General features: G+C 41.1%; 1 protein-coding gene across 5 annotated transcripts in view; it reads left to right on the forward strand.

Moving 5' to 3' along the window:
* cdc42bpab (CDC42 binding protein kinase alpha (DMPK-like) b) overlaps window positions 1-27,929 on the forward strand; it is a 75,643-nt gene that overhangs the window by 30,769 nt on the left and 16,945 nt on the right. For all 5 annotated transcript variants that reach the window (XM_053444725.1, XM_053444728.1, XM_053444726.1 and 2 more), the window contains exons 3-21: window positions 4,642-4,725; window positions 6,276-6,371; window positions 7,550-7,698; window positions 17,168-17,261; window positions 18,112-18,312; window positions 18,401-18,539; window positions 19,357-19,466; window positions 19,613-19,692; window positions 20,470-20,648; window positions 20,839-20,961; window positions 21,121-21,254; window positions 21,439-21,560; window positions 21,693-21,813; window positions 22,169-22,279; window positions 23,323-23,570; window positions 25,085-25,190; window positions 26,054-26,178; window positions 27,384-27,489; window positions 27,696-27,844. In XM_053444725.1, the coding sequence (XP_053300700.1) occupies window positions 4,642-4,725; window positions 6,276-6,371; window positions 7,550-7,698; window positions 17,168-17,261; window positions 18,112-18,312; window positions 18,401-18,539; window positions 19,357-19,466; window positions 19,613-19,692; window positions 20,470-20,648; window positions 20,839-20,961; window positions 21,121-21,254; window positions 21,439-21,560; window positions 21,693-21,813; window positions 22,169-22,279; window positions 23,323-23,570; window positions 25,085-25,190; window positions 26,054-26,178; window positions 27,384-27,489; window positions 27,696-27,844 (2,477 nt within the window). The remainder of the gene's footprint in view (window positions 1-4,641; window positions 4,726-6,275; window positions 6,372-7,549; window positions 7,699-17,167; window positions 17,262-18,111; window positions 18,313-18,400; window positions 18,540-19,356; window positions 19,467-19,612; window positions 19,693-20,469; window positions 20,649-20,838; window positions 20,962-21,120; window positions 21,255-21,438; window positions 21,561-21,692; window positions 21,814-22,168; window positions 22,280-23,322; window positions 23,571-25,084; window positions 25,191-26,053; window positions 26,179-27,383; window positions 27,490-27,695; window positions 27,845-27,929) is intronic.

Consider the following 27,929-nt stretch of genomic DNA (forward strand, 5'->3'; position numbering starts at 1 on the left):
CTCATATGTAGCCCATGAAGTGGATATGAGTTGGTGTCAGCGAAACCAGCTCATGTGGGTTAACATGTGTCTCTGTTTGTTCTGTGTATCTTGAATATGTGCCTGTAGGGAGGGTGAAATACATTTGTCACTGGGTTTCAGGTGATGATGTCAAAGCTGGGGAATGTCGGAGCGACAGGTATTGTAGTCCCTCGGCCAAGAGTCTTGCATAATGTCAGCGTCCTTGAACCTTTTATCATCGCTCAGAATCTCTTTGACGGTGCCTCCACGACAGATTGTCAATGTGTCAACATTCAGGGGTTATTCTTGAGCCATGATACACACTTCAAATCATTTAATCTGGGAAATTGTTATCCAGCATCTGCACAAACAAGTTAGCAAATTCCTTTGAAAATCCTGTGATAGGTGCAGGTAGACAGAAAGAAGTCAGGAAAGTGATAGATTTGTGGTTGTAGATAGATTGGACACACCTACCAGCATGTAGCAACACACCGACAGCACGCTAATGTGCACACTTGAGCCACTGCGAGGACTGCTGGTATGAGTGTGTGTGTGTGTGTGTGTGCATGTGTGTGTGTGTGAGAGTCATGTGTCTATCTGTGCATTATAGGCTTTTTTCTCAGCAATGTGGTGTGACCCTTGAATGGTGCTACCTTGTGGTAACATTCCAGCGCCCCTTCTCTTGGCCAGCTGTGCTTGTACAAGTTTAACAAGACAGCAAAATGAAGTTAGGCTGAGAAACATCACGATTATCCCATGTCTCCACCTTTTAATCACCCGATGGACACATACTTGTTACATTGTGTTGGAATTTGTTACCGTGATAGTGCATTAAACAGAAAAATGCAGCAGAAAGATAAAGAACTAGTTAGATATCAATTTGGTTCAATGGTAAAGGAAGATGAAATTGTGCAGAAGGGTGCACCACCAGTTTCCACTCATTTTTGACTGCATGATTAGTTTTTCACCTTTATTTCCACCTTTCCTCCCTTTGCTCATTTTGTTGATTATTCCGATCAGAGTACTGTAAGATGACTTGTCACTATAATTAACAGTCCAGGCAGGGACAAGTTTACATTCTATTAAGTCCAGAAATATATGTAGTGAAGACAAATGGAGAAGACGGAGCATTGAAATAGCACAGAGTATTGCCCCAAGCACTGTACTCACCAGCTGTGAGACGACATAGCTTTCTGCAGGTTTTAGTCAAGCGCTGCTACTTTTAGGCACCTGATAAGTGCGAACACTGTTATTGTCAGGGAGCAGGTAACACTGTTAAGTCAAGTAGTCGTTCTAAAATTCCACTCTGATGAGTGTAATAATAGTTCATCTGGTCTGAGGTTGGATCTAGCAAAGGCAGAGGGTGTGCTTTGGTATTTGCTTTTATATTGTCAATTTTGTACATTTTTAAGAAAAGCGAGGCTGAGACGTTGGAGCGTTGTGTCAGAGATTAAAAAAAGACAACGCCAGACAGACCCAGATGGGCAGACACAGACGCAGGAAAACAAAGTTAAAATAAAATACTTGAGTCAGATAGGGAGGCGAGAGAGGCTGAGTGCAGGATGTTTTGATTTCATCCTCCCATTGTCAGCAGCAGGCAGAGGAATGGCGCGGGTGCATGACGTTGCGGAGTTTGTCTGATGAATGGTCCAGTGTGTACTGGCCGGTTGCCTGTGAAAAAGCTTCCATTAGGACTCAGTTGCTTCTTCACTGACACAAACGGGCCAAACGTTGCTCAGTCAGGTGTAGCTCAGTGGACAGCATGTGACACAGACAATGACAGGGTGAACTTTTTCATTTCCAGAGGCTGATTTTTGCTTAAGGTTGATGTCGCTGTGTCATCATAAGTCTCTCCGGAGTCAATGACCATCAGACAGAGTTACATGTCACTGTACAGCTTGTCACGTTAGGTCACTAGTCAGGTGCCACATTCTTGAAAATACAGCCTCGACTGTTGGGTTTTTCAGGTTTGAAGCCATTTTTTAGCACAGACCTTGTGTGTTTCATTCTCTCTCTTCCACTTTGACAGCAAATGTCCTGTGGAATAAGCAGTTAAGCTGATATTGGCCTGCATCAGTTTTTGTGAATATGATGTTGGATATGTGTCCATATTAAAGCATTTAACTTGAACGGTAGGGTTGATAATTTGTTTCGGAAGCATTTTTTTTATCTTATTAGACATCGATCAATAAATAAAGTTGACTGGGAAAAGCCAGTGTCTGTGCTCCTCGCAGTAATGGTTTTAATAAGCACTGTGAGTGAGTCACAGAAATGTCGTCTTTTAGCAGTTGTCAGTGCATGCTAATGTATTATGGGGGCTAGCTTTGAGGAAAGGGCCGATGCGAAGGGGCAGGATGTATGTGGCTGCTGTTGCTTGCTTTTAGAGTTTTGCCAACCCTAACTTTAACTCAACATAATGCAGAAAAGGAGTTTGAGTAATTTAGAAATTGTGAAATACATAAATAGTTAAGCTCAAAGCGCAAGATAATTTTTACTAAGATAATTTTCATTTGTAGTGCCCTTCCGAGGGACAGGTGAAAGTGGAACATTAAAATGTATCGTCTCCATTGCAAATGGATCACCAACTATCCAATCTACAGTATATGTGCAATAGAGAATATCTGCTGATATTACGTTATCAGAATATTTTTACTCCCTAAAGTAAGCATTAGGGATGTTACGATACCTTCAATATTGTGGTCGATACCAGGAAATGTCCACCATTCTCGATGGCCAATTGCATAGCACGGCACAAAAACAACTATAAATCCTATTTACTATTAGACGCACCCTGTAGCAAAAGCAAACCCCAAGCCCTGTACCAGTCCCAGAAACCTCTGACCTGGTGTCCACCGTCAACGTGCAAAGTGAGTGCAGGTCAGTGGGGGGAGGGAGGAAATGTGGGAGAGCAATACGGAAAGCTAATGATTAGATGAACTGTCATGGTTTGTTACATGCCTGTGAATAAAACAAATTTCAAAGGCAAAGTCGATTCTCTATGCTAACAAATCAAGCTCAGTGGCAGCACAAGGTAAAAAACACACTTATAATACATAATTTAGTGGGTATAGACAGGAATTATGAATTAAACTGTACTTGGTCTTGCATGGGCCCTATATTTGACACCATATCCAAGAGGGAGGACAAGATTAAGGAAGGAACAGTAGAGACAGAGAAGAAAGGAGACACAAGAACAAAAACAGCCAGGCTTTGCCAAGAACAGTGCGCTCCCCCCATGTCCTCCTCTCTTCCTCATCCATTCCCCCTCTCTTCTGGTGAGGGATCACTAGGGGAAATCCAAACACTGCAGGAATGTTATCATTGTATTGCATTAGCAGCATTCCCCAGCTCATTTAATAGACTACAGACCCCTCTGCTGCATAGGGCGCCTGTGTTTGTTTCACTACCCATCTGTGTGTGCGTGTGTGACTGCGTGTACACGCAATGCACTTAGAAATTCCTGTCTGTCTGTTTACTTGTGTGCAATTTCTCTATCTTGTTTATGCATATTTCTGTGTGTAATTGACCATTTAAAGGAGCAAAATAAATAGTATTCCAACAAAAGTGAAGATTACAAACTATTAAAGAGGCTAAAGAAGATAAACCTAGACATACATTTCCATGAACATGGTCGCTGGTTGGCAGCAAGCAACGGTTTGTCACAGCGGAGTGTTCAGCTCCTTTTTTGGCAAAAATGTGAAGCCAGAGCTGAGAAAGTCTATCATTGTAATGGTCAACAATTATCAGGGACGGGAAAGTTGGCAGTTGTTGTTAATATTGTACAAGCGGGTTTGAGAAACACAATGGCAGAGTGTGAAAGTGTCTAAATAGACAAGTGTGAAATGTGAAACATTAAAAAGGACAGGGTAACAAACGTAGCTGTTTAAATCTTTACTATCAACATAATTTGTCAAGTTCATTGTGTTGCTCACTCATATTTTGGTTTAAATGACAGATTAGTGCCTATGTGATTGTGGTGAAGGCGTTTGAAAGTGCAGTGCTTCATTTTCCAGTGTAAAAGCAAATCATTCCTCTATCTTCTTCTTTCCTCACTCCTTTTCATACTTTCCTTATTACAACCAAACCCATAATTTTCCTTCTTTTTTATTTGCTTCTCATTTTCCTTTCCTTACATACAAATTACTCTCTTCTTATATGCAGATAAATGTTGTCTTCATTTTAGATTCCTTCCATTTTGGTCTTCTTCTGTTTTATCTTATCAGATAGGATGTATTCACACCATCATTAAGATCACCTATAGATAATGTAATGATTGTTAAGAGCAGAGATATCTTAAACTTGTTCTGTTATCGATTATTCTACATTAAGACTTTTTGAAAGAGGGACAAATGTTTTTATATTGAAATATTGTCTTAATTATAATCTTTTAACTGTTGCTTGAACTGCGTGATTATTGTTAATGGAAGTATTCAAATGTGATCATTCATGAATGATCACATTTCAGTTCTTGTCATTTTAACTTGTTCCTACATTAAAGGATATGACATTAAACCTGTTTGGTATTTACCTATTTGTCTGTTTTTAACATGCTTCCCATTCTTTTACTGTCTTTGCTGTCACACAAATGATTAATCCTGTGTTTTTTTTGTTAACACTTCAACCTTTTTGTCCTTGGTGCAGGTTGCAGTCGTAAAAGTGAAAAACACTGACAAGGTATTCGCCATGAAGATTCTCAACAAGTGGGAGATGCTGAAGCGAGCTGAGGTGAGTGTCACCCGCTGATGTTTTTCCAAACCTCTGTTGTGGGCCTGCTTCTGGTCACAGATACTGGGCCAGTGCAGCAGTATAGGAGAGATATTTAGAATTAAAAAGTCATATGGACTTAAGATTTATTAAAAAAAGTGTCAAACAAAACTACAACCCCAGACTATCAACCTTCAAATCAGGCCCTGGTTGATAGATGTTTGCAGAACATGTCAGTGCCTGAGCTGCACAAGCTGTTGATGCATGTTTTTCACATCGACCTCTTTCTGACAGTCGGACATACCTGTTGGTCCCCCGGGTCTTCAATCTTCATGCCTCACACGTCACGGGCCAAAACGGGTCCCTGCTGTGCGTGTGCAAACGCCTGGAAAAGGGAACAGATGTAGAGACATACTGTAAATGTACTGTAGACGGTGCATACAAACAGCATGTAACTACGCTTGTAGACTGTTAAATGCTTGCACATACCTTTGGGGATATTTGACATATTGACATTCTCTCACTGCGGGTATAAGATCAGGTTTCCCTTGCATGGGATGTTTATTTTGGTTCTCAAGTGAATATTCATTCATAGGAAAATATTCAAAAATTTGATTTACTCTGAAAACCTGACTTAACCCTGTTCAGCTGATCTGTAATCAGATGTCTCCTCTATCTAGTTCTGTGCTTTTTGAACTAGGGGGTTAAAATATTTTTGCCTGAGGAGTTTTCTCTTCTTCCATTATAATTTTTTTGTGGTCAGCACATTTGGACTGATGGAGCAGTGAGAGGTCAGGGTGCCTACCGAGACATCACATGTTTTTTTTTCTGTTCGTACATGTGATTGATTTTTACAAAACAACCTCCTTCTCAGCTGTGGAGATCGACCCGTTTAAAAAAAACTATAATTTTTTTATTATATAGTGAACATAAGGATCCACCAGTGCAAGTAATGAACTCTCCTTTTTATAGGTGCATTCCAGTCTATTTTTTTCCACATGTCTCATTATTGTGTCAATTCACTTTTGTTATAGCCTTTTAAGAAACCAATTTACTTGATGCATGACATAAAAACAGGTTTCTGCAGTTAAGAGTTTTGAAAGGTTGTTGCAGAATGCTGACACACTTAGACAAGACCAAAACTGTCCTGTCAAAGAGCAACAAGCTGAAAGGTTTGAAGGCATCCATGTTGAACTGTCCTTGAGCTAAGACACAGAATCCTTGTGAATTCCAAGTATGCAGTTCTGTAGAAGTTCCCGACCTCTGACCTCCTAATGGACGGGGCCAGATGTGTGACATAGTATATTATACTTGAACACGCAACACAGAGCGTTGATGGAAAATAATCCTGTTTTCATTTGGTCTGTTGTAGTTAAATAATATACTGTAGGTTACACAAATAACAACATTAAAGCTGATTTAAATGATAAAAGTATTGCCTAGTAAACATCAAAACATCCAATATGTCTGATGACAGAAGTTTAAACGTTTTAGCTGCCATTCTCTCATGATGCCAGTAAATGTGTTGTGCAATTCTTTTGCCAAGTGTAATTTTCTTAATCTTCCTTCAGACGGCGTGTTTCCGGGAGGAGCGTGATGTGTTGGTAAACGGAGACTGCCAGTGGATCACCACCCTGCACTATGCCTTCCAGGATGACAATAATTTGGTAAAATGTGTTCTCTTTCTCACGTTTAGATCGATTTACTGTGAACTTAACGATCAGATGTGTCAGATTACTTTGGAGTATTACTTGCATACAAATTGTAGTACTTTCTAAAGAAACCCCTACAGTTTATTTCTGAGTAGCTCCACTCGTATCTTTCATCGTTTTTAGAACACAGAACTTCCTCTCCATAATGCCTAGTGCCCTACCTGACGCTGACTAGCACATTTAACTCTGACCACAAAACCCATCATGACTTAGCATTGTAGGAAACTATGCAACAGAAGTCGACGTGGCCTAAAATCACTTACATAAAAGCCTTTGCAGCGAGGTGACTGGTTGTGAGCCAAACTCTTCTTGACTTCCACTGACTTGGAGTCAAGATTAGTCCTCTCCCTCTAAGTAGAGTATGTGCCCTCTCTCTTTGACCCCGAGCCCAAATGCCAGAACTGGTTGTCATTCCATATTCCACATTCTCACAACAAATGCTTTACCATGGACACTCCCCAAGGCTTTTAAAAATATACTCCAGTGCCCCACCAGTTGTCTATTTTTAGGAAAACCCTCAAAAGTAAAGAGCCCTTTAGGCACTCGCTGCCTCTGTGCCCCTCTGTAATAATGATACTGTGAGAAAAAAGGGAATGGAGCGATGGCAGAGGGAGGGGGAAACAAGAGTGCCATATTTAGACCATTTTGTGTGTGTTTTGTTTCCTACATGAACCAATTAAGACCTAAGTGGCTGAAAAAAAAAAAAAGCTTTCTAAAACCTTAGCAGTGTTTGAAAACAACCCCACAAAACTGGTTTTCTGAAGAGCTGACAGAATTGCTAACCTTTACAAAAGTAACATTTCTCAACCTCTGTAGCAGATAGACAAAATAAAAATAATATTGAATTGCTCAAACATTTGGCTTTCATTGTAAATCATTACCTCTTTCCAACTTCCTACTTCTCAAACATGTCTCTTGCTCACTGAGCCTCGATAAGCAGGTTAGCAGAAACATTGTCTGGGTCTGAATCCTCTCCATTTTTATAATGTTTTTGTTCCTTAAACTCTGCTTTCATCTACTTCCATATCACTCACCTCTTAGATATTTTCTGATTATTACTTGACATTACTGTGCTGCTACAGTGTTTCTGTCTCGCATGTCCTGACTGTTCGTCTGTCTCTTTGTCTCTCTAGTATCTGGTCATGGACTACTATGTGGGTGGTGACCTGTTGACTCTGCTCAGTAAGTTCGAGGACCGACTGCCGGAGGAGATGGCCAAGTTCTACCTGGCGGAGATGGTGCTCGCCATTGACTCAGTTCACCAGCTTCACTACGTCCACAGGTGAGAAGCCGGCAGGGTTTGGGTGCATATTTCAGGCTACAAATGTGTCAGAGAATTTATTTTCTGACAGAAACAGATTAAGAAATAAGTCTTGTTGATAGATCAGTGTATTTACATTATTACTGCTCTGTGCTCTGAAGTCCCCAGCTGTGGGGAGCCACTGCAGTTTAATGAAAACAGTGAGGGGTGTGTGTGTGTGCACAGGTCTGTGTTCATTCATCACTGAAGGTAGAAGTTACCACTGACTAATTACAGTGTATATTAGTTTGTGTTCCTGTGTGTGTTATTATTTCACTCTTGAAACTTGACATTAGAGGTTTTGGGAATGTGTGTTAGTGAAGCAGGTTTTCAGTGTTTTAGAAAATAACAGTTGTACTCTTGTGTAATGTTTTTGTGTAGCTGTCATGTCTGCCGTTATTGCTCATTTCACCTACATGACCTTGTTTCCAGTAACAGACATGCCAGTTGATTTTTTCTTATTCCTCTGAATTTAAAAACAAACCAAACCAAAAGGCCACAACTCTTCAAAACTTTTTTCTTCTCTGACGTTGAAGCTTAAATCATTTTTCAGCCAATAGAAAATGCTCTTGGGAGCAGGAAACAAGGCTGTACCAGACAGGAAGAGGACATATCGGCCTGCTGACATAAATACAGTCTTGCTTTCAGCAGAGGCTTATCACAGAAACTTTGCACGAGAAGCAAGGGAAGTATGGCCAAATGAGGAAAGATGAGAGCTGTGCAGAAAGTAAGGGAGGGTCAGAGAAAGATAAAGGACAGAAGGGAGTATATTCATGGGATAACATCGACGGGTGGGTCTGGTCTCTGGAAAGTGAGACAGAAAGAGAGGACGACAGTGATGGAAAGATGTATGTATAAATGTATAAGTAAAGAAAGGGAATGAATGAGAAGAGAGTGGGGAGCCACTAATTGCATGGTGTTATCTGGAGGCCGTGGGTGGGGGTTGGCAGCCAAGACGGAGAAGTGGATGGAAGGAAAAAAAGACAGGGAGGAGGGGACGGCACCGTTTCTCTTTAAGTCCCCTCGTGGATGCTTTGGGACAGTAATGATGGGGTATGGTGCGTGGGTGGGGGTGTGGTGCTTCTACCTCCCCCCAAAGTACCAACCCCCCAACTCCTCCTTTGCTCTCACTTACTTGTGGGAGATTTGTGCGCTCGCTTTGTAGAGGGTGGAGACGGCCAGGTCCCCTGAGGAGGGTGTGTCCTGCTGACTCGTACTGTCTGTTGAGAGTGTGTGTATGTGTGAGTGTGTGTTTGGGTGTACGTGATTGAGGGTGTGTGTTTATCTTAGTGATGATGTGTGTTTCCTAATCCTTATGACTGAGTCAAAGGACAATGTGTTAAACCTATAATTTAAAGTCTTTAATGTCCATTAAACACAAAAAACATCCATCCCATCCGACCAGCCCACTCTGATGGTTCACTTTCAAATACAAATAATTAGGCCCCCATTACTGAATATTAATGGTCAGGTTGTGGCTGTAATGCAGGACAATAGTTGCCAGATTTTTCACCTGGGACATTCTTCGGTGGCCGGCGTTTGCCAGTTTTTCCTGGGAAAAATATTTATGGTCCCACTTTCATGTGAATAAATGTCAGGTGCTTATCCAGATGGCAAAACGTGAAATTTGATTGCAGTCCATGAAAAGCAGCATTGACCAAAATACAAGACAAAGGTGTTTATAAGACCAGCCATGCTTTTCCAACAACATTTTTGGAAGATTACTTTTTTCAGAAGAGACACATTTTGATTGGGCAGATTAAAAATAATAATAAAAATAATAATTTATACATCGCGTCTCAAAAAATTGTTGTAAAGTAAAATAAATTAAAAATCCAATTTGGTACAGATATTCATTCATTAGGACTTAAGGATGAACAATTTTGGTTTTGGTAGCCAACGGTCTCACAGAGTTTGTTTATGTTTTCCTGGTTTAACTTCTTTTATTCATCATCATACTCATGCCCTCAATTAGGGGAGCCTTCAGAATGACTATTTTTAGTATTTTTCCCACTTTGTCTTTTTCATCTGTTCATCATTCCTCTGTGATGCCTTTATTCCAGGCAGTTTGACAGATCATGTGTCCCTGGTGTGTTCGTCGTATAGATAAGACTGGGGACATTTATTTAGTAATTAAAACTGTATTTCTTTGTGGCAGCAAAGCACGTTAGAATAGCCATAGGAAACTCCTGTGGTCTAACTTAGCTTGTTACTACCCATTGGTGCCGACTAACTCCAACAGACTCGGCATGAGCAGACGTGAAGAAACTCACTAGCTTAGCAACATTGAAAGCTGCAAACAAGAAGTATCAGCTCCTTAAAAAGTACAAATAAAATAGATAACCATTCTATTTTATTATTTTACATATTGTGGTTTATTTCACTGTTTATGTTGTATATGTGTGTATGAAGTAAAAGTTGTACTGGAAATGTAGAAAACTGATCATTTCTAACATGGCCTTATACATGCATATTTATAGATATTTATAACTACATCAGCATAAACGGCACAATACAATTTCTCATTTTACCATGACAACTACCATGATATCAATCATTTTCATCAATAATTATAGCATTGTAGTGCACCCGTTGTTTGCTTTTCCTTTTTTTTTGTGGAGAAGCTGACCTTGGCACATTGTAGGCTCAATTTAGAAACAGTATCATCATCTCTGTTGAAGCTGATGAAGTTGAGAAGAGCCCAGATGAATGAAATGATGACCAAAGAGCGCCGAGGTCAACCTTCTGTCCTCTTCAGCTGAGTCCCTTGAGAGGCTAAGTGTGCTGGAGTCAGACGCACAGGGGAGACTGTGTGTGTGTGTGTATGGTTGAGAGTGTTCATTTATTCAGTGGTCAGTGATCTGCGTGGCCTCCCAGGGGGGCCTGACAAACGTTTCAATAGGCCAACTCAGCATGGCTTTGTGCTGCCTAGCACCGCATCTGTCTGCTGTGTGAGTGTGTGTGTCTCTGTGTGTGTGTCCGTGTCTGAGAGACACTTTTTGAGATTGGGGGAGTCCGATAGTGAGTGGAGAGGGGGTGTTGGGACAGAAGCGTGTGGAGGTGATTTGTTGTGATCATAAAGAGAGGAAGACGGATAAGAACACAAACGTACAAATACAATATGATATGTGATGGTGTGGCAGTTAGCATCTGAGTGGGGTCTATCTACTGTAGAGTAGTGTGTGTGTGTATATGTGTGCAGTGATGTGTGTTTTCCTATTGACTGCAGCCATTGTGTGTTTTATTGATCTGGACCATGTGTCTCTTCACAGCCCAGTGATCTAAGCTACAACGAGACTCTTATACACACACTCAAACCATTATTTATCACAGAGCTTCATTCACATGTCTGACTTCTTGGATGTTAGTGGTATCCTTCAGTTTAAGGACACTTTTAGATGTTGGTGTGTGTGTGTGTGTTTGTGTGAAACCATATTAAATGATGCCAGAAGTTGCACGGGCAGCAGTTCTTTCAACCATTAGTTAGCAAACACTGCTAGAAGCATTGGGACATGTCTTGTCTGTGCAGTTTCCAGTGTCGCTGCAGGCTAATGTGTGTGAGTGTGTGTTTGTGTATTGGGAGGTGGTGTCCAGATGGCCCTCACAGATGGATGCTGTGGTCTTAAAAGAGATTACCTCCCTCTATTCTAGTCTCTGTGTTGCTCCTTAAGACCACAGGAGCCCTGTGACACAGTAGCCCAGTTAGCTACACTAACTAGCCTAGCATTAGCGTAGCATTGCAACCTTTCTCTGTGTGTTGATGGAGGCTAAATGTCTAACCCTTAGTTTCCTGTGGTGTTAGCTGGCAGCTTTTATGTGGCTGGTCATTTTGACATCTGGGATCTGAGAGAGAGGATCATAGTAACTGAGAAAGGGGGTAGAGTCTGCTGTTGATGGAGACAAGAGGGGACTGGGCATGCAAGGGCTTAGTATTAAAGGACTAACCAGTAGCAGCCGCCCACTCCCTTACTCTCCATCATGCTGTTCGTCTGCCACTCACATGTATGTCACGGCAAGGGTCAACTTGCATTGTCTGCTCTTTGGCAGACCAGACGTCTTCAGAGCAGATTAAGGCCTTCAAGCAACCAAGGCACCTGTATGTGAACATGCACACACATACACATACAGGTACACGTGCTGCTTCTAAAGTGTTACTGTCGTCACTCGTGATTTGTGAGGTCAACAAATTCTGTCAAGGTGATTCTGATTCTTTGTGCACAGGTCATGTGCCTGTCCGGGTAAGAGATCGCCCCACTCATGATCACTCATCACTCTGTGAAGTACAGACATATGTATTTCAGAAATTTGAAAATATATACACAGCTCAACAACTGAAATTATTTCAAAAAATTATTGCAAAAAAAGTTCATCTTATTAGATGGATTTTGATTTATTCAAGCACATGCCTTATTACTTGTTTAGCGTGTGGTCTCCATGAAGTGATTCGTAAAAAAACAACAAGATTAGGCCGCTAGCTAGAGCACCATGTTAAATTGTTTGGGAGCTGATGCCGATATAAAAATCTACAGATACCGATGTGTCGGCTTATATATGCAATAACAAACAAATGGCAGTGATTACCAATATATCATTATGACAGATAAATGTTATTGAGGCTTGATATTTTACATTTAAACTTAAAAATTAAAAGAAAACAAAAATTCAACCAAATGTATAGAATGTGAATTAGGTATATACTTTTTTTTAATGTAAACTATATCAACATAAATGCAGATACATCTGTAAAATCAAAGTTTTCATACTGGTGCAAATCTACAAACCTAAACACTAGGGATGCACCGATATGGAAATTCTTGGCCGATACCGATATTTAAAATAACAATCTGGCTGATTACCGATCCGTTATTTTCTTTTTGTTGTTATTCATTCACCCTTTTGTGCCAGAAAAATTATTAAATCATTATTAAAAAAGCACTATTCATCACTCTTATCTTTTAATGAGCACAAATTGAATCAGATTTATGAAACAATCTCTGATTTAACTAAACTTTATTTAACAGAGACATATTAGGCCCATTTTACCGCAAGTTGAAATGGTTCCTTAGGATCTTAATGAAATGTCTGTAACATATTTTGGTCAAAATACCACAAGGATAATTTAAAACAGTACCTTTTTACCCTGTCTAAAACAGCCCTGTTAAAGTATCATTATAGAGAACGCTCTTCTCATTGATTTACGGTAGCAGTATTGCCCGTTTATTAGATGTGTTACGGCTTCTGTGTGTATAACGTATGTTGTCAATTCCCTTGTTACCTGTGCATGAGACGGATGAATAGAGCCGGTGCACATGAGAATAAAGTACTTAAACAGACGCTACGCTCATACTTTTTACGCCAAGTTACACTGCGTGAGTCAAGATAACTTAACAAGCCCTCCTCAGTTTTACCGGTTTTGAGTGTCGGGCAGAAATCACATCGCGTCAACACCCACCGTGGCCCTTCGCGATGCTTGTTTTAATTAAACAGTCGGATTCCCCTGGTCCGCACCAGTTCTCAGTCAGCTGCTAGGCGCCAGCCGGAGGGTTCCCCCAGCGGTCGCCGTAGCTGAGGTGATCCACGAGAAGGGCCCGACACGCGTCCAGAGTGGCCGCCGCTGACCGCGTACCCAGTCCCCTCCCTGCCTTCCGCGCCGGCGCCGTGAGGTGCCACCGGATGAGGACCTCCCGGTGCCGCACACTGAGCCTCCGGTGGCGCGGAGAGGAGGGCGACGGAGCGACTGCTCCCCCAGCCGCGGCACGTGCCCAGCGGTTTTACCACAAATATGAACATCGGCCAATGATATCGGTGAAAGTCAAGTTTATTACCGATAAGCCGATATCAGTAAACGAGGCGAATATCGGCCGCTACCGATGTTCGGCCGATATATCGGTGCATCCCTACTAAACACCAATACCCGTGTCTGTAAAAAGCTCATATTGGCCAATTTTCATGCTGGCCATTACTCCACTTGGCCATTTAAGCCGAATGTTGTTAATGAGGGCAAACATCTCCTTTAAAAAGGTGAAGACGATTCCAGAGGTGCTATTTATATATAACATTTTACAGTTACAAGCCAACAGCCACACCTTTTTTGTCCTATTGCTAAAGCCTGACTTCATGTCTAGGTTTTGAGTTGTTAGAGTTAAGGTGAAGGTTCCAGCAGAGCGGTGTATGTTCCAAGGGAAATGTCCTTTTAGAGACATTAAAATTGTATGTGAGGAATCTCAATCCCCTCATCTCTAAGTTTTATGCTCTGACCTTGAGTCTACGTCCCGTCAGTTGTTTATGTGTTTGTGTCTGCCAAGTCCATGTAACCCCACATTGGTTGCGTGAATGTATGCACTTGGGTACGGTATGTGGTTTTGATCTAGAAGGCTTTATGCAGTTTGGAAAGTGATGTCCAATCTGGAACTCATCAGTGAGCAGTCAAGCTCTTTAAAAATACTTCTAAGTAACCCACGATGCAAACAGAGATTGGGTGAAAGTGAGTGTCAATTTATATACAGTTGAAATAAACTGACGTTTTTTTGGAGCCGGACTTTTATGTGTCTGCACGCGTCACATATGTGCAGTTGTAACTTCAATCCATGGTTTTATAGGTTGGTGATTTGGTGGTGTCTCTGAAGCACAGAGATTGTCAGCCCACCCTTGCTCAAGCCCCATGAGATAGGACTATTAACACTTCGGCAAATTGACAGGGGCTTCACATCTGGCTTCGAACAAATCTCTTGCTGAAGACACAAACATCAAAAGCAGCTACAAACCCAACTTATGTCAGTACTCTAAATGTCTCAGGCCTGGAGAGTAGTCTCATGTCTTTATTAAGTAGTTTAGAGTGGATTTAAGAAAAATGTTATGAGGAATGTGAGAATTTCTTGAGCGTTAGCAGAAAGACTTGAAAAAAAATATAGATTGTTTTGCCAGGCAACAATATTACCTTGGTTATTGTCTGTTAGGAGACACTGGATTTTATTGAGTGCAACTTGAGAACTTATTTTGAATGTGCTGACCTTAGAAGGCCATGTCTTCGTTTTTATGTCCTTGTGTTATTCTATAAACCTTTCATATTGTCAACGAGAGATGTTCCCGACACCCAAAGCGACCTCGGAAATGCCTATGATACTGTTGAAAGGGCAGAGTTTGGCATCGGCGAGTACCCGAATCTCTTTACCGATCCGATACCACATCTTTCAACTATATTAGCTTCATCTACCCAAAAGTACAAGTTTATTTTCCTGGAGGCCACTTTTTCTTTGCTGCTTCAAAACAGCACTCTATGGCAAATTCTGTTTTGCAAGTAGAAGTGATTTCCAGCAATTTGGTGATATTTCATGTCAAACCTGGTATCCGAACATTATTTGTAATAGTTGGTTTGTCTGTGCATGAGTTAGGGTTAGGGAGCGAGGGGGTGTGCTCAGATTTATTATTTTAAGCAGAGGCTTGCTCATATCACTGGACAGAAATAGCACCAGCTCAGTTCTGTAACCTGTTACATCAGCAACTGTTTAGCTGACTTATGATTTACACATCATCCCCTTAACCAGTGTGTGTGTGAGTTGCTACATTACGTTGGTCCGTCTCTTTGTGTTTGTGTGTCTGTGTGTGTTTTAACACAACTACAAAGTTTTTTTTTATGTGCCCTCTATAGCATGTGTATTGAGGCATATCATGGTTCAATGTGTTGATACGAGGGCACAGACATAGGGCTTGACAGGGTCTGCCCTAAGGGGAAATCACTGGAATGGTCAGACAAGGACAAATACTATATTTAGCCATGATGTGGGATACAGTGATGTCTCTGTCATAGTCAGGTCAACAATCACCAGGGTTATTTAGTATGTTTCTACAATTATGAATATTGTGGATTTCCACTAAATATAAACACAGATCAATAAATATTAAGACCGACAGGAAAAGGTCACAGATGAAACAAAGGTAAAATTACTTAACTTCTACTGGAATTACTGCAGAAGAGGCTGGATTAGACCAGACCTGGCAATACCTGGGATCTACACAAGTCCACCGCCATGTAAGACAATAGCAACAGCAGCCAAACATAAACCACCTGTCGGCGAACTCCAGAAAAATATCTGGACAATGGGTTCCAGAGTTTCATTTATGAAAAATGTAGCAAGAGATTCTCCGCTCAGACACGTTCACAAGAATATGAACATCTCCAGAGTTTTCAGGTGAGCAGTGGTGAAGGAGGCAATACATAACATATTCACTCTGCTGCGGATATCAAGTGTTTTCATTTACCCGCATCAACACCACTGTTGGCCCTTATCAACTAAAGCTCTTCAATCCCGTTGTCTTTCCAAGTTGACATTTTTGTCTGCGTTTTCTTTTTGAGTTTTTGTTGTTGTTTTGCGTCTTAAAAAAGTTATCAACCTGCCCAATCGCTCACAGTGAGTCCTCTGGATAATCTCCTGCTGTATTCACACATGGGCTCATTCAGACATCCCCCTGGGCTTAGGGGAAGTGTGCTCAGCATTTTGAATCTGTGTGACATTTAACAAACCAAACCAACAATTAATGAGGAAAATAACTCTTTGGTCAAAGCCCTCGTGGCCACAAAATTCTGCTCCATTTGTGCATGGTTAATAAATCTTCCAGCCAATCTAATGTCCCTGTTCCGCTTTGAAAAAACCTTGTTAACTGGTTATGTGGTGGAAATAGCGGAATACTGGGATTTTCCAGCGGGTTGTTGCTGGTAATAGGCAAACTTCTGGTTACTGGAAACAAGCCACGGTCTGTATCTAATATTACAAACATATCGTCAGCAGTAGTAATGCAGAACAGATTCAGGTTCACAAGAAAGTCTACTGTGGCCACTGTGACCACATCTGTAAAGGAATGTGTTCTCAGTAACCCCCCCTCCACCCACCGCCCACCCGGGCCGTCTCTGTTCACAAACACAAATATTGTAGGAAAAGGGAACAAGGGAGTGTGTCGGTTTAGGACAGGGTTTTTCTTTTTTCCCATTTTTGGGGAGTGGGAGTGTGTTTTTGCACTGCATATTTCCTCAAAGAGGGGGCATGTTTGTGTGTGCTTTGAATCTGTGTCACACACACACACACACACACACACATTCACATTCTGTATCGCTAATTCCCATAACACAGCTCTCTAGCTATTTCCAGCATTGATTCCTTCTTTTGTTCAATTTAAAGTTGCTACTGATAAATTGGTCGGGGGGAAATTACATTTAATTGAATCACAAATATATCTCGGTTATTATTCATCACTTTCCACAGGCTATGTAAATCAGTTTGATGATAATTGATGGTGAATTGCATAGTAATATGAAATCAGGCTTGTGCGTGTGTGTTTTGGATGTCCTTAAAGTGTTGTTATGTTTGGAATAGTGTCTTGTTTTCTTCATTTTCCACGTTCTTTTCTGAAGAATCCCTTGCTCAATTTCTTTCTTTCTTTCTCTCCTGTCTTTCAGGGACATTAAGCCAGACAACATTCTTCTGGATATGAATGGCCACATCCGCCTGGCAGACTTTGGCTCCTGCCTCAAACTCATGGAGGACGGGACGGTACGTTTTTACCACACTGCTGCTGATGCCTCCTCCTCTGGTCCAAAGCAAACATACCAGAGCTTTACTGACCTCCTCGTCAACCCCCAGGGGTCTCTCAGGAGGAGTGTGTGTGGTTCAGCTGCTTGGCTTTGCCTGCAGTTTATGATTCAGACAACTCTCCCCCCCAAAAAAACCTTCCTGTCAGGGTTTATATAAAAGATCAATTGAAAGGATGACTATCACAGAAGTGCCTGGTTTTCTTCCTCCAGTTTTGATACAGTGATGAGGTTATATGTGCATTTAAAGAAATAAGTTCAGTGGTTGTTGTGCTCTCCTTAGTTTGGTGTTATAAAGTGAAATGTCTGGATTAAAGCTTTGTCTGCCGAGAACAGTGAATCACATTTGTGTATCATCTGCAATAAAGCAACTTCCTGAATAATGGGAAAGTTATTGGTTAATAATGGTCGTATGATGGATCCAACTGTGACATCTGCTTTCTCTCTTCCACTGAAAATTCATAACATTCATTGCATTTAGAAATCTAGAAATGTACTGCATTGATATTTATTTATGACTCTGTGTCAAATTTTCCCTCTCCAACCCAAAAAAAGAACAATTAAATAATGAATTCATCCTGTACTGGGGGTGTGAAAGTCCATTATGCTCTTTGTTTGGTTGTTTGCTCTTGCTGGACTGGTGGTATTTATGTTGCATGTTTCCAAGACTTCAGCTTGTAACTCTTCATCATCACTTTAGCATAGAGACTGAACTTTAAATGTGTAGTCTGTGTTTGCTTGTGTGTGAGATATTTTTTCATTTGTGACATTCTTGGGATCAGTCATTGACTTAAGTGTTGTCACTCCACTAGGTCCAGTCCTCCGTGGCGGTGGGGACTCCAGACTACATCTCCCCAGAAATCCTCCAGGCCATGGAGGACGGGAAAGGCAAGTACGGTCCCGAGTGCGACTGGTGGTCCCTTGGCGTCTGCATGTATGAAATGTTGTACGGCGAGACCCCTTTCTATGCAGAGTCCCTGGTGGAAACCTACGGGAAGATCATGAACCACAAGGTGAGTGCTCGAGCAGAATACTACACTCGATTGAACCAATGTTTTTTTTAAGTGAAATGTCTCATCTTCAATTTGTTTATTCGTGCAGGAGCGATTTCAGTTCCCACAGCAGATATCAGATGTGTCAGAGGACGCAAAGGATCTGGTTCGCAGGCTCATTTGCAGTCGAGAGCACCGATTGGGTCAGAATGGCATTGAGGACTTCAAGCATCACCCCTTCTTCACTGGTACATTTTTCGAACACTTTGTCAATACAGCCCCAATTAAAGCCCCTACAATGAGGTTTAAAATGGCTTATTTTAATATTGCTGCCTTTTTATGACCTACAACAGCAAATGAGACAATCAGGGAGAAAATTGGCTTTTTCTATAAACCTATCTCAATGTCGGTGGTCAGGATCAGATTCCCTGCAAAGTCAGAGCAACGATTTTAGACAGTTAGGCTGGGAAAGCCTATGTTTAGGTGAAGGGAGAAGAAAAAGAAGTGGGGAAAGCGAGCGTGGCTACTAACTAAAAGCTAGGCTAAAGGCTAACCTGTATAGACCAACGCTCCGGAATCTGTTCCTAACCAACTCAATGTCTCTTACAAACAAGATGGACGAGATCAGAATGAGAATTATGATAGATTACCTCATCACTCTCCATCCTGCAAACAGCTGTGTGTTATGGTGTGGTTTGATATTCCAGCCGACTTTAAGCCCCTGTACATTGAGTGACTTGGTATTGTCTCAGGTGGGGTATTCCATTTGACAACAATAAGAGGAGGAGGGGGGGGGGTATGGATTTTATGTGTCTTTATTTTCACTGGTATCTTTTCTTGCAGTTGCATTTGTTACGCTTATTATGAAGAAACGACTATTTTGGTGCCCCATGCAGTTTTCTTTACTGCTTATATTGAAGAACCATAGTGCTAGCATGCCTCTTAAACACAAGTTGAAGAGCTTAATTGAATTGGTATGAAGTGAAATCTCCAAAATGAATACTTTGACTTAACAGTATGTCTCTAAACAGGTGTAATGTAACTTGTAATCTCTCTTATAACCAGGCATCGACTGGGAAAACATCCGCACATGTGAGGCCCCATATATCCCAGAAGTCAGCAGTCCCACAGATACCTCCAATTTTGACGTGGATGACGACTGTCTAAAGAACTCGGTAAGGAGGTTGTTTAAGGACAGACAGAAACTCACATCGTTTGTCCATTCTGTCTGCCTACAGTTGTATAAATATATATTTATAGTCACATTAATCTGAAATGATGTTTAATTTTTTTTTCATCATGTTTTTTCATCATTTTTCAGGAGACCATGCCCCCTCCCTCTCACACTGCCTTCTCTGGCCACCACCTGCCCTTTGTGGGCTTCACTTACACAAGTAAATGGTGAGTGCTACCAAGGGGAGTAGATGTATAGATCATTTTAGAATGGCTCTGATTATAAATGGGTGTTGAGACACTATTCTCCACCAGTGTTATTGAAGTTTCTAGCAAAAGTTAAATTATGCAAAAAGTCTAAATTAATAAGAATCAGGGGAGATGAAAAAGTTTGACTATTTAAATACCATGTGTCATGTGTAGACATGTAAAACCGACATATTTCCCAGACAAGTCACTTCGTAGCATTCTCATCTCTACATCTTAAGAAGTTAAATTGGCTTCCCTAATAAGGTGGTGTTCATGACTCACTCTAGATCTACACACTGAAGTGGTACCCGTGGGAAAGTGCCAAGTTACTTATCTCTTATCTCTTCATGGCTCAGTGATTATGGCCCTGCCCACTCTTCCTTTCTGTCTTTCCCTCTCCCCCACTCTGTCTCCCTGTTTCTCTTTCTATCTCCAATCTTCCTTTATGTCCCTGTCATTCCTTCTCCACCCTCCCTTTACCCCCTTCTTCCATGACTCAACATCCTCCCATCTTTCAACTCATCACTCTGTCGTCCTCTTCTTTTTCCTGTTTCCCCTCCCCTGCTGTTACTCTGGCATTTCCTTCTTGGCTCTTGTGCTCCCTTAACCAAACACTTTTATATTGGATTTTTGTAAAATTTTTTGTTGACACCATTATGGCCTTTGCTCAACTCCTGTGTTTTTTCTTCCTTAATTATAAATCCTGTCTGCTATTTTTATCCATTATCATTTTCTTACTCCTGTCTCACCCTATAGTACCCTATCTGACCGAGGTTGCCTACGGCAACTGGCAGTGGAGCCAGGTAGAGCAGGTCAGGATCAGTTGGACACGGATGTCAAGCGCGGTCTGGAAGACAGCCTGGCCACCGAGGCCTATGAGAGGAGAATCCGTCGGCTGGAGCAAGAGAAAGTAGAGCTGTGCCGCAAACTGCAAGGTGAGGCTGAAAAAAGACTAAGAGTAAACATATAAACATCCACACTGCAATTTTACACTGGGAGAGAGAGATGACATATGTTGTACACATGTTAAAGGTATGCATAAAACCAATCCCTAATTCATATGGCTATTTTTTATATTTGGTTTACAAAGAAAAAACAACGCTGATTTGTCTTTGGCTGTTACAGAGTCGACTCAGACGGTGCAGGCACTGCAGCATCCAACAGGCGAAGGCCCCCCCAGCGCCAACAAGGAGGTGGAGATCAGGAGTCTGAAGAGCGAGATCGACATCCTCAAGAAGCAGATCGCTGGTATGGGATCCTTTTTCTGCCTTCACAACCCCATCACCTAAATTTGAGTTTTAGAGGGAAACCACTGAAGGGTTATATGGGATATCTGTCTGTGATTAATATAAACAGGTCAAACCATTTTAATTTGAACTCAAAATGTCACCTATATTTCTTTGTCAGACTCGGGACAACTGGAGAAGCAGCTGGAGGATGTGTCGTCGGCTCGCAGAGACCTGGAGGACTCATCTAAATACATTAAAACCCTGGAGAAACAGATGAGGAGCATTACACAGGAGAGAGATGATATGCACAAGGTAGAAACAACATTACCTTTATGTATATCACTGTTTAAGAACCAGTGTTTTGTTCATATTCATATAAATAGTATATAGTAATACCACAAAAATGACACAAAGCAACAAAATTCAGCTTTGAAGCTTTTGATCCTGAGGAATGTCACTGTTGGAATCTTATCTACTTGGTCCCTGTTGTGGTCAGGACCTTACGGAAGCAACTGAGAAGATGAAGGGTCAGTCGAAGGATCTGAAGGAAGCTCACAGTCAGAGAAAACTGGCCATGCAGGAATTTTCAGAGCTCAATGAGAGACTAACAGACCTCAGGTAAAACCACTGCCATTTACCATTGTCTCAAAATCACAGTAAATGAACATCATAATACATATTGAAAATCATACCCATACTGCTTTTTCCAATTTTCTCGTAACATTTGCTCTCTGTTGTGACTGAACCCAGGTCGGCGAAGCAGCGTCTGGTTCGCCAGGTGCGCGATAAGGAGGAGGAGATGGAGAGCCACAGTCAAAAGGTGGAGGCTCTCCGCCTTGAGGTGCGAAAGGCCGAGAGGGCCAAGAAGGAGGTAGAGTAGTCGCCCTGTGGTTGCTAGCACACCCTGTTCTGTGTCCAGTCATTGGTTGGTGCACAATTCCCACTTCGGCTGCTGTCTTTGTGTTACATCTGCATCACCTCAAGAATTTCCATAGATCTCCTTGAATATACAGTAGATCAGAAACACTCTTGTAGTAGCTTTATTCTTATGTACAATATTATACAGATATTGTTTCCTCCTGTTGTGTATTGTTGCAGTTGTCACGTGTGAATTTAGCTTATAAAAGATAGCTACTTCTACTCCTTGTGTGTTGGGAACATGAAGAAAAAATTGTGTATGGCATGATTTCATCCAATCAACTGAGTTTGCGTGTGTCCATCATCAGATGGAGGCGCAGGCGGAGGAGCAGTCAGTAGAGGCTCAGAAAGAGAGGAAGCTGAGAGAGAGGAATGAGCAGTACAGCCGACAGCTGGAGGAGGAGCTCGAAGGGCTTAAGGTAAGTTTGCAGACATTAACCCGTCCTCCTCCTGGTTTACATTGTTGGCTGCATCTGATAAGATAGCAATTTATAATAATTCATTATAAAACGGCACAACCGTGTGTGACGTTTTTACACCTGCTAAATTTGAATGTGGGGTGTTTGGAGGGAGGTTGAGCACCTCCTTGAAATCTTCCATTGATGAATCAGTGTTATGGACAGTGGTGTATAAAGTACTTGAAAGCCATACTTGAGTAAAAGTACAGATATCTTACCTGAAAGTGACTCAAAGTGAGTAAAAGTCACCCGTCACAAAATGACTTGAGTAAAAGTCTTAAAGTAGCTTATATTAAATGTATTTAAGTATCAAAAGTATCTGGTGTTGAAATGTACTTAAGAATCAAAAGTAAAAGTACTAGTACCAAAATTAAAAATGCTTTTTATAGTAGGCCTATACAGACATAAAAGAATCCCAAAAATTTTTCTCTTCAGGGTTTATTTCAACTGACTGAAAATTTTAACAACATTATACATATTTAATTTTACAAATTTGGAACCCCAGATGCTGAGCTTCAAATATTATTGGACTAATGCATCAGAACTTCTAGGGACAACAAATAATCAACACAACAGAATAAACCAGTGCCTCTTGTGTCTGCCTAAGAACACTAATGAACCACAGTCTAACCACTAAAACATTCTGTAAATATCACTAAACATGGACCTTTCATCAGTAGCAGGAATGATACACAATGCCCCTTATAATAACTCAGCAAAGGGAAACATTTCTAGGCACACACACAGTTTCTCTTTTAACAGCCTGCATTCTGTTTAAATAATTGTTTAAAGTTATTTTTCATATTGGCGTAGTAAACAGCTTTGTGTTTCTGTGTCAACTGGAATCATGATAGTTGTCTCCTGCCTGGCTGACACCACTCAAGTAATTGCCTTTCTCAGCTTTCTGCTCTAGTGAAGCTGGTAGCTGTTTGAGCTTCTTTCAAATGTTTCCTCATCTTTGTCACTCAGCCTCACAAACTTTTCTTCATATTCCCCCCGCCCAGTTGAAGCAGTCCGGTCCCCCTGCCACTCCGGGTTCAGCTGATCAGTCCCAGGAGGTAGGACGCCTGCGGGGAGACTTGGAGAAGAAGACAGTCCTGTACGAGGAGGAGTTGACTCGTAGGGAGACGCAGCACGGCAGCGAGCTGAAGACCCTGCGTAAGGAGCTAAGGGATGCTGAGAGCCAGCATCTCGCTCTGCAGAAAGAAATCCTGATGCTCAAAGACAAGCTGGATAAGACTCGTCGAGAGAGGTGTTTTATCTCATTTTATTTCATATCAACAGCCTTGTCTGATTAGGGCCACGTTTTGTACTCCTCTTTTATTGTCTCGTTCTGGATCATTATTTCTGCCACTATCCTATTTCGTAAATGACTAAATCGTTATTGTATTATTTTTCTTCATGTCTTTTTTCAGTGGTGAATTCATGAGGTAATTACAGTTAAAAATAGCTCAGTCCCCTGTCTGGTATAAATATGTAGTAACTGTGAAGTGATGTTTCTTTTACAGTTGATCTAAATCTATCTCCCATAATTTGAAAAAATACTTTTCAACTAACCCAGCTAGAATCGACTTCTGGGCTGTTTCATAGGGGTTTGGATATCCTAATGAAATAGTTGATGGTATTAGTGGTCTTGAAGTGGGTAAGGTTAGAATGAGAGTTACAAAATGGAAGATTTACTTTCTGGTGGTAAAAGAATGAAAATGACATTTAACACATTAGAATTAATCTCTTCTTTCAGAGCACACACCAGTATCCCAACTGTCTACAAAATCAAATCATACTGTCTGTATGGTTTCCAAAAGGAAACCATACATAAGCTCTCCCTTCCAACTAATGTGACTGAGTATGTAGCTGAATGACTCAGCATTAGTCTCATGTTTACCTCAGTTAGTCACATTTCTGAGCCACAATGTTAAAGTTAGTAATGTGCACTAAATTGAGGGGTATATTTTTGAAAAACTTACTAAACTGATGCCTTTAATGTTAAAAATTGAATTATGTCCATCAGTCTAAGTTTCAGACAGTGAAAACGTGTCAAATCATATAATAAAAACTCAAGCCATGAAAAGAAGTTAACTTATTTTTCTGCGGCAGACCCCCTGGTTGGTATTTCAGGGTATCTGATCCCACTTTGAGATCTACTGGTTCAATCAAATTTCAAAAGAATTTTGTTTTTGAGTAGAAAATTTCAGAGCTTTGTTTTTGTAGCCACCATCCCAGCCTTCCTGTCTGGTGTTACAGACATATTATTCCCGCTACTTTCTAATTCATTTCTAAACACAGAGCTGTATCAGATTCTAACTGCGTTGATGTGTTAGCGTTGAATAATGTATGTGAGGTCTTAGTAACAAGCCTTAGATTTACTATGAAATCTAGAAATAGAGCCTGAGGCCCACACAAGACATAAGGTAGGTGGATAGATATGGCCTTCTGAGAGAGGTTGACTGTGGAGATTGTTTGATTGTATATATGATATGTTTGTACTTTTGTTGTTATAAAACCACTGCACCAAGATTATTTGATCTTACTTTAATGTAGAGTGGCTGTTCAAAGACCAGTGTTTCAGTTTAGGGGCAGAAAACCATTCCACAAAACCAGAACGTCTGAATAAAATCCTACTTCTGAAAGATAGAGGTAGCATGCATGTAAAGATGAAAAGGCACAAGTCAAGACTGGATTTCCAGTTGTAAATAATGGTCAGAATAAATGTATGTTTATACATTGTCACAAGTTTAACAATCCATGTGTTCGTGCTTCTTCCAGCCAAAGCGAACGGGAAGAGTTTGAGGCCGAGAACAAGCAGAAGTATGAGAGGGATAGAATCCTGCTCTCTGAGGAAAACAAGAAGTTGTCCAGTGAATTGGATAAGGTAAGATATCTGCTCATTTATAAACATAATGAAAGGCCACTCCACTGTTACACAGGTCAGGTTTCTCTTGTTCTCTCCTTCTTTCCGTCAATGTTTTTTCTATCCTGCTTTCTCAGCTTTTTGTGTAATGTCTATCTAGCTCTCTCACACACACATTTGCAGAAAAACACATTTCCCTAACCCCAGGTAACCTTCTCGGTCGGCCCAAACGCTTTCATCACATTCCTTACTCCACCCCCCCCTCACTCAGCAATGCCAAAGAAATCACTGTTCAATATCCCCCATAAAAACACCCTGTAGCCTCCTACTCACTCAGATGGAATAACTCTCTGGATTACACTCTGTTGATTTTGGATATGGCCTTTGGAAGTTCAAAAAAGGCTCCCAATTTAAACAGCGTCTCCAAGGTGGAAGGCATTCTGACATATGGAATAAAATGTGAGAGTGTTATTTTTATAGTCTGCAAATGATTAAAAAAAATTATGAAATGGAAAGAATACGGATGTGGTTGCCATGGGAGCGACTGCACGTATCACTGCAGTAATTTAATGTCTTTTTCAGTTGTTTCACTTTCTGAAAAATGTTATGCTTAAAAGATGAAGCTCTCAGGATGGATTTGATCCGTCTTTGCACATATAGTTCTGAAAGTGTCTGAAAATATGAATGGAAATCATGTATTACCAAAAACTTTCAGAGCGTGAGAGATCCAAACGTGGGGACTCTAATAGCAAAAGGTCGATCTCCCTTTGTCACAAACTGCGACCTGCGAGTGTCCATCTGCACATCTCAGCAATAGGGAGGGAACATACCAGCTCGATAATTCTATAATGTACATATGTGTGTGTGTGTGTGCATTTCCTCAGCTGACGAGCATGTTTGAGAAGGTGACCGGCTCCAACCGACAGCTGGAGGATGAGATGAGGGAGCTGGCTGACAAAAAGGAGAGCGTTGCCCACTGGGAGGCTCAAATCACAGAAATCATCCAATGGTGAGATGGTCGCATAAACACGAGTACATGCACACGAGCACTTTCTCAAATATGGTGAATACTTTCTAAGCTATATGCTGTACTTTCTTATCTATGCTTTAGCACAAACTGAAAGTCAGCATCTACATTGCACACAGACTCGCGCTCGCAAACGCGCACACACACTGCTATGTTGTCCAGTAGTGTATTGGGTTTCCTCCAAACAGTAAAACTGCAGCATGTCCCACATGCCTCGGAAGTTCTTAGAGATTGTTGACCCTCCCTTTCGCTCAGATCACTTCCCTTAGCAGCTGACACCTCGCCAGCTGCTTGGCCTCCCTCTGTTGGAAGAGCCTGCAGTCCTCACATAGTTCACATACCAAGCACACACACAAACACACACATACTCACACTACAAACATGTACATACAAATGTAGCATGTTATAAACTTTTTAATTATTCAACTAGTCATATTGCCCTCTGGTGGAGATGCTGTGCTACTACAGTAGATAAACAGGGCAACATTATGCCATAGTGGTAAATATTATTGACATTTTTTTAATCTGAGATTTTAAAATCAAATTTGTCTACAACTTCACTGTTAAATTTGTGTGTGCATGTGAAAGTCAGTATGTGTTTGAGTTAGTTTTAATTCACTGTTGAAGCAGTTGGGGATTAGTGAGCTGCACAGAGCGACTGGAAGACTAAACATGTGTCTATGTGTGAGCACAACATTATGTAGAAGTGATGGTACCTATAGAGCATACAGTAATGTCAGACTTTCTTTTTTTTATGCCAGTATTTACAAAGGCATGAGTTTATTTGTACTCCTGAAGGATGTTTGGAGAAAGGCTTTAAAATAAGAGCAAAAACTTATATACTTTATTTAACCAGAAAGGTCTCTTTTAGATGCAATATCTGTATTTCTGTAGGGGAGTCCTGATCATTGGCAGTAATGAAGTAAAGAAACTTTAAAATATATATACATAAATACACTCGCATACATACACAAAGCGAAGCACTTAGAACAAAGAACATGCATAGAAATGAATAGGTAGCTAAAATGATTTTTAGAAAATAAAATGCCCTTATTAAATACAATGAAATTGTTGTATGATAACAATTCAGAGTTTAACAAGTTTTCATCAGGTCCTTTTTTTAGGCTTTCGATAAGTATGAAATTGGTCTTTGCATGCGTGCTAATGCTTATTGGTGTTTCCTGCAGGGTGAGTGATGAGAAGGATGCTCGGGGATACCTGCAGGCTCTGGCCACTAAGATGACAGAAGAGCTGGAGGGACTGAGAAACACCAGCCTGGGAGCCAGAGCCACGGTATAACACATCACTGTTTATAACTGCTGTAGATGCTGCTGAGACAACTAGTATATTTGTCGCTCCATTATATTTTTGATTTATATAATGTTGATAATAGTTCAGGACCATTATAAGGAGCATGGTGGTTCCTCCCATCTAATTTTCCTTTGGACACCATCTCTCACAGCTCTTTATTAGCCAACTTTTCTTCCTCTCTGTTTCAGGACATGCCATGGAAGATGCGGCGCTTCGCCAAGCTGGACATGTCGGCCCGTCTGGAGCTGCAGTCGGCCTTGGATGCTGAGATCAGGGCCAAGCAGGGCATCCAGGATGAACTGAACAAAGTCAAGGCCAACAACATGTCCTCAGAATGGTATGACTACTTCACATCAGCAACCAAAGAAAACCTTTTCATAATCTAGTTCTCTCATTTCAAAACAGTTAATTTTATGCAATTG

This window comes from Pleuronectes platessa, chromosome 17, assembly GCF_947347685.1.
Source record: "Pleuronectes platessa chromosome 17, fPlePla1.1, whole genome shotgun sequence".
Lineage (NCBI taxonomy): Eukaryota > Metazoa > Chordata > Actinopteri > Pleuronectiformes > Pleuronectidae > Pleuronectes > Pleuronectes platessa.